We start from the raw sequence: 13468 nt of genomic DNA, 5'->3' as shown, positions 1-13468 counted from the left end.
AGTCAGAAAGAATGATGCGTTTCGCCATTGCCATCTGCTGAGAGCCTGAAAGTTCAGTTCTTGTTCTGATTCAGTCTAGCCCTCTGCCTGAAACCTCTGATACTTGCATTACAGAAGTTACGGCTCACATGGGGGAACAATTTGTACAGTTACATATCGGTAAGTAGCATTCGAGTTCTCTTACATTACATCCAAACGCTTCCAAAAAGAAAAGAAAAACTCAAAAAAAAATTTGACATGAATTTAATCCTCAATTGGCCGTTGATGGCTGGCACTTGGCGAGCTACCAAAATATAACCATGTTAGTAAGCTAGTGCGAGAGGAGGGCCTTGTGGCACTGGCAGCTGCGGCAGTGCTTCTCCGGCGCGTTCTTGCCGTCGCCGCTCTTGGCGTCGAAGTACCATCCGGCGAGCGTGTCAAAGAGGACCCCGGCGCCGACGCCGACGGCCAGGTCGATGGTGTAGTGCCCCCTGCACGCGAGCAGCCTGACCACCTGGAGCAGGTTGAGCGCGTCGTAGAGCCGCGCCAGCGCGAGCCGGCCCTCGCGGCGCATGTCGGCGGCCGCGATGACGGCGCCGGCGACGTGGCCCGAGAAGAAGAGGAAGAAGGAGACGTTGCCCACGGGGAAGTCCATCCCGGACCCCAGGAACTCCTCCGGCAGCGGGAGCTGCGTGGCGCAGCCGAGCACGCCCCGGCAGGTGAACATCATGAGCGCCGCGACGGCGGCGCGCGGCCGCTGCTCGGCGAGGATGGCCCACAGGATGTACCCCGCCTGCATCGCGACGAACACCTGCAGCGCACGCAAGCGGGTGTGAGCGGTGGCTCTGTCAGTGTCCGAGCCGAGCTGGTCTCACGTCGCGCTCGGCTCGGATTCCCGCGCGGAGATCTACCGCCGGGGACCATGGAGGGAGCTGGCGCCTGGCGGGCGGCGAGATGCAGAATCCTATCAGGAAATCGGTGCATGAACGCGCGACGCCACGACTAAATCGCGGTTCTTATCAGGAAAAAAAGGTGACATTTTGGCTCGATTAGTTGGTGGTGTGGATGAAGCAGAGCCACCAGCGGCATTGCCGGTGCATTGACAGCGCCAAGCTTTGCTTCCTTCGCCATCCAAAGGTTCACAAGAACTAAGCTGAATTGCTACACTAAAAATAATTCAGGTGGTCCATTTGTCTACATGCTGATTGCTACATTGGAATAACAGCACAAGAAGGTGTAAAAACCGGACCAACTCATACTAACGTAACAGTACCAGAGGTGTAATTGTGAGAACAATGTGCCTGTAATACGTATCCTAATGGTAGTTTTGGAGAACACATACGTAAGGTTCCAACAAATGCAAGCGTTTCGCTTAGAATCTACGTTTGCATTTGCAATTAAGCAATAGAATCGCACCATTGCAATTAAGCAAGGAAAAGGTTCCGGTAGGAGCGATTGCGAGTCAAAAAGGGCAGCGGAAATGTACTAGAAAAATTAAGAGGAGGGGATCGAAGGCGCTCCGGACAGGGACGCAGCGGAGGTGCATTGAACGGAGTAGTTCGGGCCGGCGAGGCGGCGGCGGAGAACAAAAAATCAGACGGTTAGGCAGGGGAGGGCGCTGACCGTGTTGAGCGCGGCGAGGAGCGAGTTGAGCCAGGGCCGCGCGGCGACGGCGTCGTGCATGCCCTGCGTGGCGGCGAAGCCCAGGTCGAGCGGCGGCGCGGCCGGGCTGACCATGGGGATGGTGTACTCGACGGCCATGAAGAGCAGGAGGCCGGACGCGAAGAGCGCCGGGAGCGGGTGCCGCCGCAGGACCCCCGCCGCGCCCGCCGCCGAGCACCACTCGGGCCGCCTCCACGCGCCCGCGCCCGCGGTAGCGCCCATCGCCCCCTTCTCGCCGGGCGCCGGGTGGACCTTGGCCGCGGCGTGCTCCTCCTTGCTGCTGCGGCGGCGCGCGGCGGCGGCGGCCGGGTCGCGCGGCGCGGCGAGGCTGGGCGGCGGCATGAACGCGCGGGGTGGCGCGTCGGTTGTGGGGGGAACGTGGGCGGTCGGCAAAGCTGGCGTGTCGGCGGGTCGACGCGCGTGCGCGGGCCGTGCGGGGTGCCGAGGATTTCGACGGTTTTTAGGAGGATTTTTTTAGAGTTTTATAGGAGTTTTGGGACGGTGGCGGCGGCGGGGGATTAATGCCGTGAGGATTAGCGGCAAGGGTTTTTATTAGCTGACCGGACACAGCTGCCGTCAATGCAGTGCGGCGGCGTCTCGGCCTGAAAATGCAGGTGTGGTGAGACTTTGCCAATCATCTGCGTAGGCCAGCCTGGTGCACGGTTTTAGTTCAATTTCAGTGGAGTTTCGTGAGAGTTTTATGGACATTTAATTTTACTGATGTGGCAGGATATTTATAAAGAGAGAAGTATGTAAGAGTTTTATAAGATGTGATGTGAGGAGAGTTTCATCCTCATGAAACTTATCCAGCTCGGTTATCTAGTTTTTGCTCTAGATAATTACTTTGTGATGAAATTAGACTGATCTTATTAAACTATTACTCGGGTGTTTGGTTTTCTTTTGGTTCTTTTATTTTAAGACCCGTCACGTAAGATAGATCTTTGTTGGTGGGCGGACCAGACGTTTGTTGCTAAAGTTGGTGCCGTGCGCGCGGGGACCGTGGACGGAGTACCCGTAGTACAACGGGCCCGCGAAGAAAACGTGACCGAGATTCGGTTGAGGCGACTGCTTTTCGGATACGGAGCGAAGGCGCCGGCCGCATGGCAGGGCAGCAAGCCAAGAACCGTACGTAGTCTCTCCTCTCCTGCCGTCTTGGCCGGAGCCGGCCGGCCTGATCGGATTACACCTTGATGTCAAGGTGGATCCGGCGGTGGGTCTTGGGGCTATCCTACTGACACTTAGATTCACGAAGCCTCTCCTAAACTCCCCTATAAATTTTTAACATGAATGCACTACGAAAAAAGTTAAAATTGTTTAGAAATAAAAAAGAATTTTTTCTAATAATTATTCTGGATCCGCCGCCACACCCTCACATATCCGGGCCAAATGGACAGCAGCATCCCACCGCGTGAGGGGCGATGACGCTGACGCGAGCTCATAAAGTAGTACGGCGGTGGTCAGCTCGTAAATGGCCACGAGGATAGAAGGCCTGCCAGCTGCACGAGGATAGAAGGCCTGCCAGCTGGCAGCTGTCCCAGTGCTTACGTGTCTCTCGGCTTGGTCGTATTCATTCCCAGCATCTCTTGGAAGCAGCAGCGTTCGTGCCGACCAGCCACCACGAGCCCGTGACTTTTTTATAAAAAAAAAAGAAACCGACCACGGCGTGAATGGCGTAGTATGACAGTAGGCTAAGTCTTATGAGGAGTGTTATCGATATAGTTATCAAGATAAAAAATTTTGATAACACTCTATTTTCTCTCTCTTCATAAAAACTTTGCCACATCAGCAAAATTAATGCTTATGGCCCTGTTCACTATGCTGGTACTGGAGGCTACTGCTGGAGTGGTGTGAGAGGAAAATACTGTTGACTAGCTAGTGCTGGAGACTACTACTGGAGTAATATAAAAAAAAACACTGCTGACTAGCTGGAGGCTGCTGAAGCTGAACAGGATCTATGATACTGCCATGACACCTGAAACTGGCCTTACACACATCTCCGTCCATCTTTTTACCCCCTCCACGATTAAGGATGGCAACGGGTCGGGTTTGGATCGGGTGGAGTCTCCGTGCACCCAAAACCGAAACCCGAAATCGAAACCCGAACCCGAACCCGAAACCGATTCGGGTGGAAATCCATCACCAAAACCAAACCCGCGGATACCCGAAACCCGAATGGATACCCGAAACCCGAATGGATACCCGAAACCCGCAGATAAATATACACATATTCACATGAATAAACAAGATGCAACAAATAATAAATATTTTCATGACTCAACTTTCAATAAATTTAATAGTCTAAGTAAACAAATTATCATTAACATATTATAAAACATGAGTTTTAATTCCAAATAATTTATTTCGGATATCCATTGGATATCCACGGGTGGAAACCAAAACCCGAAACCGAACCCGAAACCGAACCCGAACCCGAACCTGAAAACCATGGACGAAAAACCAACACCAAACCCGAAACCCGAAAACCCGAAACCCGCGGATACCCGCACCGAACCCGATCCGCTGCCATCTCTATCCACGATCTTGTGGAGGGTGAATACTGAATAGTAGGCGACCGCCGTTGACCGCCATGGCGTGGCATGACAAATTGGCAAGCGTGCACCACCCAGCGATGGCCCATGGCACACCTCCGACCAGCAAGCAATGCAAGCGCGGGGAATTCTCGTCTCGCCGCCGCTACTTTTCTTCGACGGCGACGGAACGCGGCGAACCAGAAGACTTCTCGGTTCTCGCACCTTTCACCGGCCGCCGGGCTCGTCACGCGCGGGACCAGCGAATCCCGGCCCGGCGCAGCCCATCAGCAGTCGTGAGCAGCCCATGAGCCCAAGCCCCGAGCACCCTTGGGCCAGTAGGCCTGTGGGCCGCCCTTTGTGGTCTAAAACCATTGCCCGCCTACCGCCATGCCATCGGCCCATGAACTGGGTGAAATCATATGGGCCTAAAGTTAGAACAAAAGCGGAGTACATGACTCTTGGCGTTTTTTTCATTTTTATATTTTAAAAAAACAAATTTTCAAAAATATATGCCGAATATGGAAATTTTCAAAAATGGGTGCCTGTCGCCCCCCTAATGGGCGATAGGGTGCCTGTCGCCTATCCAGTTGGTGACAGGATCTAAATGTAAAAAAAATTACATTTAGGTCCTGGCGCTCAGGGCGCATTAAACAGTAAACTTGTAAAATCGATATAAAATTATATAAAAATAATAAAAATACAAACTTAACTGTTCTAGATTCAATGAAAGAAGATCTACAACTTTTGTTACATAAAGTTTTTCATTTGATCAATGTATCTTGCTCTATTTTAAATACCAGTTTAATGCACTTTTATTTAAATCTCATGATCCATCCTTTGGATGCATGTCATCTTTGGCCAGAGTGTTGCATATTGTGATCATAGGCTTGTACAAAATTGGTAGACCCAGAAAACATTTCTAGAAGAAGTTTTTAAATTAGATCTTGCAATATGTCTAGTTTAAATGGGTTATTTATCCATGCTGCTATACTGAGTATTAGAAGCCATAACTTTTATAGTACCATTATTTTATTTCCTAATAGCTATAAAAAAGTTTGGTAAATTTTAGATAAGCACAACTAGACCAAATGAATTATTTCAGATTTTTCTAGGTACAAGAACTATTTTTCTTGATTTAGATACATTGATTAAATGAAAAACTTTATGTAACAAAAGTTATATATCTTATTTCATAGAATCCAGAACAGTTGAGTTTGTATTTTTCTGATTTTTCTACGATTTTATATCGATTTTACAAGTTCGCTGCTTAATGCGCTCTAGGCGCCAGGACCTAAATGTAAAATTTTGGTACAGTTAGGTCCTGTCGCCAACTGGATGGGCGACAGGCACCCATTTTTAAAAATTTCCATATTCGGCTATATTTTTGAAATTTTATTTTTTAATATAAAAATGAAAAAAAGGCTGACTCTTGCATGCCATACAATCGACCCATGGACTCGGTGAAAACATATGGGCCTAAGGGCAGTCCCAACCCAGATTCTACCATGGAGTCTAAGCCTCCTATTTATTGTGTTTTGCTGACGTGATAGTATATTTATAGAAGAGAGAGGGAGAGAAATTAAGACTCCAAGTCTTATTTAGACTCTAAATCTTCACGCAAATCAAAAATAAATGTGTGAGAGACAAGTGGGCCATATAAACTAAAGTAACACACTTTGCATTGGGAAATATAGTTTCTTGTGATGGAGTCTTTGAGGTTTAGACTTTATGAGTGGAGTCTGCATTGGGACTGACCTAAAGTTAGATCAGCAGCAATACAGAACTTACTCAAAAAAAAAACTTACTCAACAGTTTCACCTGGCTCTACGAGTCGTCGTGTAATACAAATATTTTTGTGCTACTTCCCACATCAGTAGTTTCAAACCTTTCGTGATAATTTTCAGCGATTGCCGTAGTTTAGTACATCGGCCCTAATAAGCAAAAAAAAAAAAAGAGAGGACGTGTCATCTGTCATGGGCACGGATGAAGAAGACACTTCTTCCTGTGGACCACAGATTCCAACAAGGACGGTGCCACGCCAGTGGCCAGGCACTTAATTAATATTAATTAATTGGCCGGCCACAGCTGCTAGTTTATTCAAGACCAAATACCGATGGTACTTGGGGATCCCTTGCCGACATCTTTGCACCCTCACACCCTCTTTTTTCCCCCTCTTTTATTCTTCTGAGCTTCTAAAATATCCTTGTGGCACCGAACCAGACTTTTCTGGCGACTCATCAACATAGCCTCTGATGATGGCCAGTACAAACTGACAAGACAATCCCTAGGTACACATCACATGTCAATGCAGTGGCATCCAAAGCTCAGTTGCTCACTAATTGAGCAGGTACCGTACCACAGTACTTAAGGAGCAAGAGAGATCATCAAAGATTCCACGGAAGAAAAAATAATCAGTCTCAAGGAGGGCCTAAAAAGATAGGATATGCCAAAAGTTTCCCTTTACTTTTTTTATCTTGATATATATTCTTCTTTATGCAAAGATCAAAAGAGGAATGCGAAAAGGACACTGGGGGAAATGAAAGGAGTGACCACTACAGCACTAGACCTTGTTAAAAAAAACCCAGGTTGATGGGCATATTTCTAAGATATGATTGCTTCATCCTTCAGCAGTAACTGATGCTCACCTGGTGGATCTACAATGACAGGGAATGATTCAGTAAGACAATGACCATATATACTTGTTCTGCACCAACTCCTTTCTTTACAAAGATGGCAACGCAAAGTAATACATGATTATTAGCAAGGATATGTATCACTCTGTAAAGCCTCCATCAGTGGATGGGTCCACTCATCAAAGCTTAGCAAATAGGCTAGAGCTTCAGTCAATGGATGGAGCCACTCAGCAAAGCTTAACAAGAGGCAACAACATTACATATCATATCCTTCGACCGTCTGATATCCACATATATAATCTGTGAGGTTCTGCAACTACTGGTTCTCAAGACTTTCTTTGAACAAATCACAGGATAGGTGCACGTGCAATCCTTCATCATTCCCACAAGAAAGAATGCTGATCTTTCGGTCAGCATGTGCTTTGAGTGTCTAATGGTAACTGATATGTCAAGATACAATGCTTACAGGGGAAGAAAGAACAATGATTTGTTAATCTTGTCAGGCTGGGCTGCTTGATGCACATCCCACATATAAATAAAATCACCTAAAGGTATCCAAGCTCAAGCAATAACCTGATTGCTAAAAATGGAGAGAGAAAACCCTAGGAGGCTAGAAGTTGGTGTGATAGAGAATTATATTTCACAGGGTTATCAGTTTCAAAAGGCATTTCAATTGCTAAAATAAAACATGTGCAGTGAAACTATGGAGCGAGGATTCCAATGTATGAATTCTTTTTTAGATAAACTGAGTATGTTTTTTCATCAAAAAGCAGATAAGCATGAGGATAATAGTTATTGCAAGAATAAGAACTCATGTGCATGGTACTATTATTTGAATTTTCATTGTGAACTTCCCATTCCCAACATTCTAACTTGCTCAGTTGTACCTTTACTACAGATTTGCTATGCCTTCCTCAAGTCACTATGGCCAAAAAATGAAAATATATAAAAGAACTGTAGCCAAATAGTGTAAAATCCAACCCCCAGCTCGAATTTTCTGCAAATAGAAATAACAAGCTCAAATCAGGTTACCTTTCAGTATGCTGCGGTATCAGAAATCAAAATGCAGGCATGATAAGTACAGCACTAGAATTCAGGAAGCAAACTGATTACACAAATTAGGAAAATATACATACATGAGTTTGGACAGTACATTATTGAAAAACAATGCGGTATGCGCCAAACAAAGTACGATTTAAATGAAGAGCATTATTTGATACATCATGACACAGTGGATGAGATATAAATGAGTGCAAAACACCTATAGTTCTTTGTACCAAGTTTCATTCACAGTGTCTTCAGTTCTTCACACGCAAAGTGGTTTGCTTTGCTGGAATAGACTAGGGACTTGAGAATATGAAATGAGGGGATAACCTCTAACAATTTTCCATTGCTTAGTGATAAGTAAAAATGTACCTAGAAAAAGCAGCAAAAGGTCCTTTGTAGTTTTTGCTATTGATTTGTTAAAGGACAATTAATGGGCCCAGGCTAACTGGACAGATGAGGTTTCAGAAAGTAAAGAAAATTGTTTGCTTTCAAATAGGAAAAGAGTTAGCCAAGATAACTTTGACTATTACATGCTTTATTTAGGACCAGTGTTTTTCAACTTTTTTTTTTCAAACAACGGAAATGAGGGTGGGTACATTCGAATTATACAAGGACTGACAATTTCAGGAACCACACAAATGTTCGAACATGGATATCAGTTAAACTCCATGGCCATCATCTCGACTAAAATATTCTCTCTTATACAAATTTCTAATATTCTAATAACAAACATATTTGCTGACAACATGAAACCAAACTTATGGGCTAAAACCAAGCACAGGATGTCCTCAACATTACATTTTCAACATAACGGACTCAGCATCTAGCGTGTGCAGAAAAGTGTTGCTTCCAAAGTTGCAAATTGCAATAATACCAAAAATACCACAAACTGTATGTTGTTCATTACCTAGCATCTTACAAGTTATAATCTACAATTGAAATATCGATTCGGTGGACTCATCCACACTTCAATCCAAGTCAACAATCATCTAATGAGAACTAATAATAGATATCGGGACTTCATGTTAGAATCAGCAGAGTAATCTAAAAGGGCAAGAAGCAATTGGTTACCTTCATGGACAGCATGGATGAGGATGCCGATGAAGGCAGTAAACCCGAGATGCCAATGTCATATGAAATCCTTCCATCTGGAAGGAACAGTCCATAGTGCCTCTCGGAGCCAGGTCCAAACTTCTGATTCTCATTAAACAAAGCAAATATATAAGCTTTCACTGGTCTTTTTGGTTTCAGAGGAGTTCCCTTCCTAAGGAAAAGCCTTTTACGGAGATTGAAATTATATGTCCTTGCATTCTCAGATGAAGCTCCTGCTTCATTTTGATCTCCACTAGATGCCCAGCCAGTCTCGGCCACCCGAACCTCCATGTCATCATAGCCTGCGGCATGTAGAGCAGCATAAGCTGCATCTATCTGAGCATCAAACATGTTGTCATAGTGCAGGCTGGTATTCGGATCAACAATTCCATTATTGGGTTTAAAGAGAGCATAATTGATATCAATATGTTCTGGATCACTTATGTAAGCCAAAAAGGGGTAAGCGTTGACATAGAAAGGCGAGTGAATCATTGCAAAGAAGTCCAGGAGAGGTTTCATGTATGGCATGAGTTCTTCCTTGAAGACACATGCAGAGGGTGGATAAGTAGTAGCAAAAACAGCTTCTGAGTGAGGTGTGAAAAGCTCAATTTCTTTCTCCAAGTGGAGCTTCTTAAGTCCATTATACACATTCTTCAAAGCATCAACAAGCGGCTGGTACAAGCTCTGATCTTGGCCTCCCAGAACCTCGTTTCCCACAGTGATCCCAACAATGCGCGTCTGAGGGAGATAAGGCTTCACATTCTGATTCAGCCAGTCCATCGACCTGCTCTCATTTGCAGCCATATCCTTAACGAGCTCATTGGGGATTGCAATGACCAGGTTGAGCCCGGACCCTTTGAAAGCATCGAGAACGCTGTGATCCGAGTCATATATCTTGACATTCCTTATCTTTGACTTCCTCAGGAGCTCCACCACTTTATCCGGGGAAGGGATGTTGTTTGCTATTCTCCCGTAGTTTATCCCGTAACCACCGACAAAAGCTTCAACCGCTAGCAGACCTAGACATGACAAACAACACCAATCAAAATTCAGTTCTTTCCCGCAAAATCGCCTCTTTTGTCGCATAGTAACATCTAATACAATTGAATGCATATGTAGCGCAGCTCGTTAATTGATCACGATAACGGTAAACAACTAAATCGAATACATAGCATAAAAGAAAATGCCAGTACCAGGTGACGGGAACGCCAGGAGGAAGAAGCAGAGAAGCAGCAACATCCGCGGCACCATCATTGCAGTCCCACAATCCCTCAGCGAGGAGCGAGGAGCAAGAACCAAGCAGCAGACTGCCACAGCAGGATCCAGTAGCGTCAGAGGTGCAGTCAAGCAGCGCCTTGCTGCACACTTCGGTTCCGGGCCGGGGTGTGGCGCCAGGGCAGGCCCCTCCAAGGCCGGGCACCGGCGGCTGCTCTCCCCCGCCGCCACCTCCGCTTCAGCTGTTGCACGGGAAAGAGAATCGCAAAGAACGGGAAAGAATCTCGGATCCCTCACTTCCCGCAAACCGAGCCTCCACTGCCGCCGCAATTACCAACCGCCGCCGCCGCCACTACCAACGAGGGCGGGCAAAGAAGGAATCTTGACTCCTGCTGAACGGGTAGCAGCGCAGGAGTAACAAGCAGCAAAGCGAAGTGGCGGAAGGATGCCTGGACGAAAAGCGGGGAGCTTTCTCCCGGCGCCGGGCGGGGGGGTTAAGTAGAGGGTTTGCTTAGCGAGAAAGGAGATTGATCGGGGGGCAAAAGGGTGGGAGGGCGAAGTGGATTGGCGACCTGACAAAGGGGGGCCGCCGGTTGGGGGTGAACGGGGCCGGAGCAGAGGAGCTTGCCGTCGGCCCGTACCTTCCGCTCCGGACACACCGGCGGCGGCGGGCGGCGAGAGCGACGGAGAGGGAAACCGCAACCGCTGCTCAGGCCATCCTCTCTCTCTCTCTCTCTCTCCGATGGAGGATGGGGGTTTCGCCGTTTCAGTTTGATTTTTGAAAACGCCGAGGGGAGGAAGCGGCCGGGGTGGGCACCGGAGGCAGCAGTTGTACAGGGGCAGGAGGCGGCGTGGCGCTGGTGTGGTGCTCTGTGCGTGCGTGTCGTGGACCGGCCTTGGTGGGGACGAGGAGGGTGGCTTTCGTGTGGCCGTTTTGCGGATTGCCCCTCAAAAGTCCAAAAGGCTCTCGCGTTGCCATCCCTAGATTTTTTTGTGCTATCGTATTTGCTGATGAAACCACAGCTCTGGTAGTTTCTTATTCTACTTTTGCGGTTGGCTTTTGTTCCATAATTGATGGGCGTTATTTTTTCTATTTTCCAAACAGGAGATGTATGGTCTACTGCTCTAGCCGTGTGGCGTGTTAATAGTATGATGAACACCAATCAAATTAGAAATGTCGTAAGACTTAAGGAGCAACGTGCAAAGTAGTTGGTACGAAAAGTGTGTCGGTTATGCACATGATTTCTAAGTTGAACCTTTTAGTTAGAGTCGTGTTCATACCATATGTGAAATGAGTAACGACTTATTATTGATGTATAGCGGTGTGAATTTATTTTATTCATGATGTATAAGATTATTTGGTACTAATAGGTTAAGAGTTCATATTGTCTAACTTTCGATGTGTGATTAAGCATTTTCTTATCGTAAGGATTTCTGAAAAAGTAAGATTGCCTATAAGTGGATAGGTAACATTGTTAAGGTATCGGGACATGATAATTCACGGTTAAAGGAAGATATGAAAGGAGAACACGGCTGATTTCATCAACTTTGGCCTTATTAGAACCTCATAAATGAGCGGGAAAAGGAAGGATACTACTTTGTAGGAGTACTTCATATGGAGATCACGTTGGATACTAGTAGATCCTACTTGGCATAGCCCAATGGTGGAGAAAGATTTGCTTTTCTTCAGTGGCTTTCCATTCCACCCAGCGGCGGATGCACAGGGGGGCTGGGGGGCTCCAGCCCCCCTAAGAGCAGTTAATTACACTGAAATTACTGTAGCAAGAGCCTCAAATCACCATTAAATCTTCACACAAATCAACATCTCCATTGTTTCAGCCCCCCTTGTCTCCCATCGTGCATCCGCCACTGATTCCACCCATTCAGAAGCGTCTTGTATTGTGTTCTGTTCCTATTTCTAAGTCCATGTTAGACGGGATATGAATGTAGGAGTATAGAACTCTTTCATGTTTTCAAGTAGAGCTGCTGGTTTTAAATGTTTATTTACAAGAAAAACTTTCCACATATAAAATGCTTGAATTGAACACGAGGATTGTGAAATTAAGAGATACTAAGCTTAACTAGAGTTATTATAGAATGAAAATTGTTAGTCTGTTAAACAAATGGTAAGGAATCATTAGACATGCTCACCTTAAATCAAAGCAAATTAGACAATTTGGACCTACGGTCATGACTTTCCACGCTAGTCGGTCGTGTACTGAACGAAAGTATTATTATTATTGCACGGCACTTCTTTTCCTTCAACTTCTCTTCTCCTTCGCGAATCAGTATAGCCGCACAACGGCTTTGACCACTCGTGCCAAGCCCTCATATAAAACCCGAGAGAGAGAGAGAGAGAGAGAGAGAGAGAGAGAGAGAGAGAGAGAGAGAGAGAGAGAGAGAGAGAGAGATATTTGCAACGCAGCAAGCAAATTCCGGGTTGGTATCCACGGCCAGCACCGGTGGTTTGCAGGTGGAGCGAAAGGCGACTGACTGATGGCGTCAGAGAACTCGTCCCGACACACGCGTCTGGCCTTTTTCCTGCGTGAACCTGATATGCTCCGTCCGTACCGTGTTCAGTGGCACCAGAAAGCCAATTTCTGTTGTGCCTAAGCCTCATCGCCCTTTTTCTAAAACGTTTTTTTTTTCTTAGTGCTCTCACTCAGTGCAATGCTTACTGGGTCTGGGTACCAAAAGCTCGCCGCGCCACGGTGATGCGGTGCTTTTGGGAGTCGACGTCACCCGGGCACTCACTACCACCGCCACAAAGCTCTTTTCCGAGAGATGGGGTGTTCGGCTGATCTGAAAGTCAGCTGATTTCGGCTGATTTAATAGTATTCTGTGAGAGAAAACAAGCCGAAACAAGCCGAATCAAACCGGGACAAAACAAGCGAACAGGGCCGCTGCTGCTCCTTTGCTACCCGCGTCCGAAGACCTCGCCATTGACTCGAGATGAGGATCGATCGACCGGAGGAGTTTTTTTTGCAAAGAAGCCCCGGAAAGATGTTGTTTGGAATGAGGGGAAAAATAAAGGGTTGCTTTTGTTGAAACGTAGTAGGGTGATAATAAAAGGTGCAAGCCTGGAAGGGAAAAGATTTGGTAAGCCGTCAAAGCGTCCTCGTCCTCGTCGACGTCCCGGACAGGAGAGGGGGTGGTCGGCCAGCAGCTGCGGAGCGGAACCCTAATTGGCCGCGGTCGCGCGCGACGGCGACCCGTGCTTCTCCGGCGGAGGGCCCGGCTGCGACGGCGACGGGATGCAGGAACCGGGGTTGGCCCGATCTGCGGCATGGCCGCATGGGTCGCTGATCG

The 13468-nt window shown here is 46.9% G+C and overlaps 2 protein-coding genes across 2 annotated transcripts; both read right to left on the bottom strand.

Annotated features, from left to right (window-relative positions):
* Positions 1-35: 35 nt before the first annotated feature.
* LOC120669697 (phosphatidylcholine:diacylglycerol cholinephosphotransferase 1-like) lies at positions 36-2101 on the bottom strand. Its single transcript, XM_039949518.1, has 2 exons — positions 1603-2101; positions 36-790 (listed from the first exon to the last, which is right to left on the bottom strand). The coding sequence occupies exons 1-2, from the start codon at positions 1981-1983 to the stop codon at positions 311-313; spliced, it is 861 nt and encodes a 286-aa protein (XP_039805452.1). The 5' UTR covers positions 1984-2101; the 3' UTR covers positions 36-310.
* A 4510-nt stretch (positions 2102-6611) lies between these two features.
* LOC120669695 (glucan endo-1,3-beta-glucosidase 14-like) lies at positions 6612-11010 on the bottom strand. Its single transcript, XM_039949513.1, has 4 exons — positions 10138-11010; positions 8924-9963; positions 7693-7802; positions 6612-6826 (listed from the first exon to the last, which is right to left on the bottom strand). Exons 1-3 carry the CDS (start codon positions 10196-10198, stop codon positions 7728-7730), a joined length of 1176 nt encoding a protein of 391 aa, XP_039805447.1. The 5' UTR covers positions 10199-11010; the 3' UTR covers positions 6612-6826; positions 7693-7727.
* Positions 11011-13468: the final 2458 nt, after the last annotated feature.

The sequence above is a fragment of the Panicum virgatum genome, chromosome 4N (genome assembly GCF_016808335.1).
Source record: "Panicum virgatum strain AP13 chromosome 4N, P.virgatum_v5, whole genome shotgun sequence".
NCBI classification, from domain to species: domain Eukaryota; kingdom Viridiplantae; phylum Streptophyta; class Magnoliopsida; order Poales; family Poaceae; genus Panicum; species Panicum virgatum.
This window is presented reverse-complemented; position numbering and strand designations above follow the sequence as displayed.

Bases quoted from the DNA above. Each gene is read 5' to 3' on its own strand.
- LOC120669697 (XM_039949518.1), bottom strand. From the start codon at position 1,983: ATGCCGCCGCCCAGCCTCGCCGCGCCGCGCGACCCGGCCGCCGCCGCC. The intron at 791-1,602 runs GTCAGCGCCCTC...CGTGCGCTGCAG, and splicing joins TCCTCGCCGCGCTCAACACG to GTGTTCGTCGCGATGCAGGC.
- LOC120669695 (XM_039949513.1), bottom strand. From the start codon at position 10,198: ATGATGGTGCCGCGGATGTTGCTGCTTCTCTGCTTCTTCCTCCTGGCG. The intron at 9,964-10,137 runs GTACTGGCATTT...TGTCATGTCTAG, and splicing joins CCTGGCGTTCCCGTCACCTG to GTCTGCTAGCGGTTGAAGCT. The intron at 7,803-8,923 runs GTAACCAATTGC...TTCTATTTGCAG, and splicing joins CATCCATGCTGTCCATGAAG to AAAATTCGAGCTGGGGGTTG.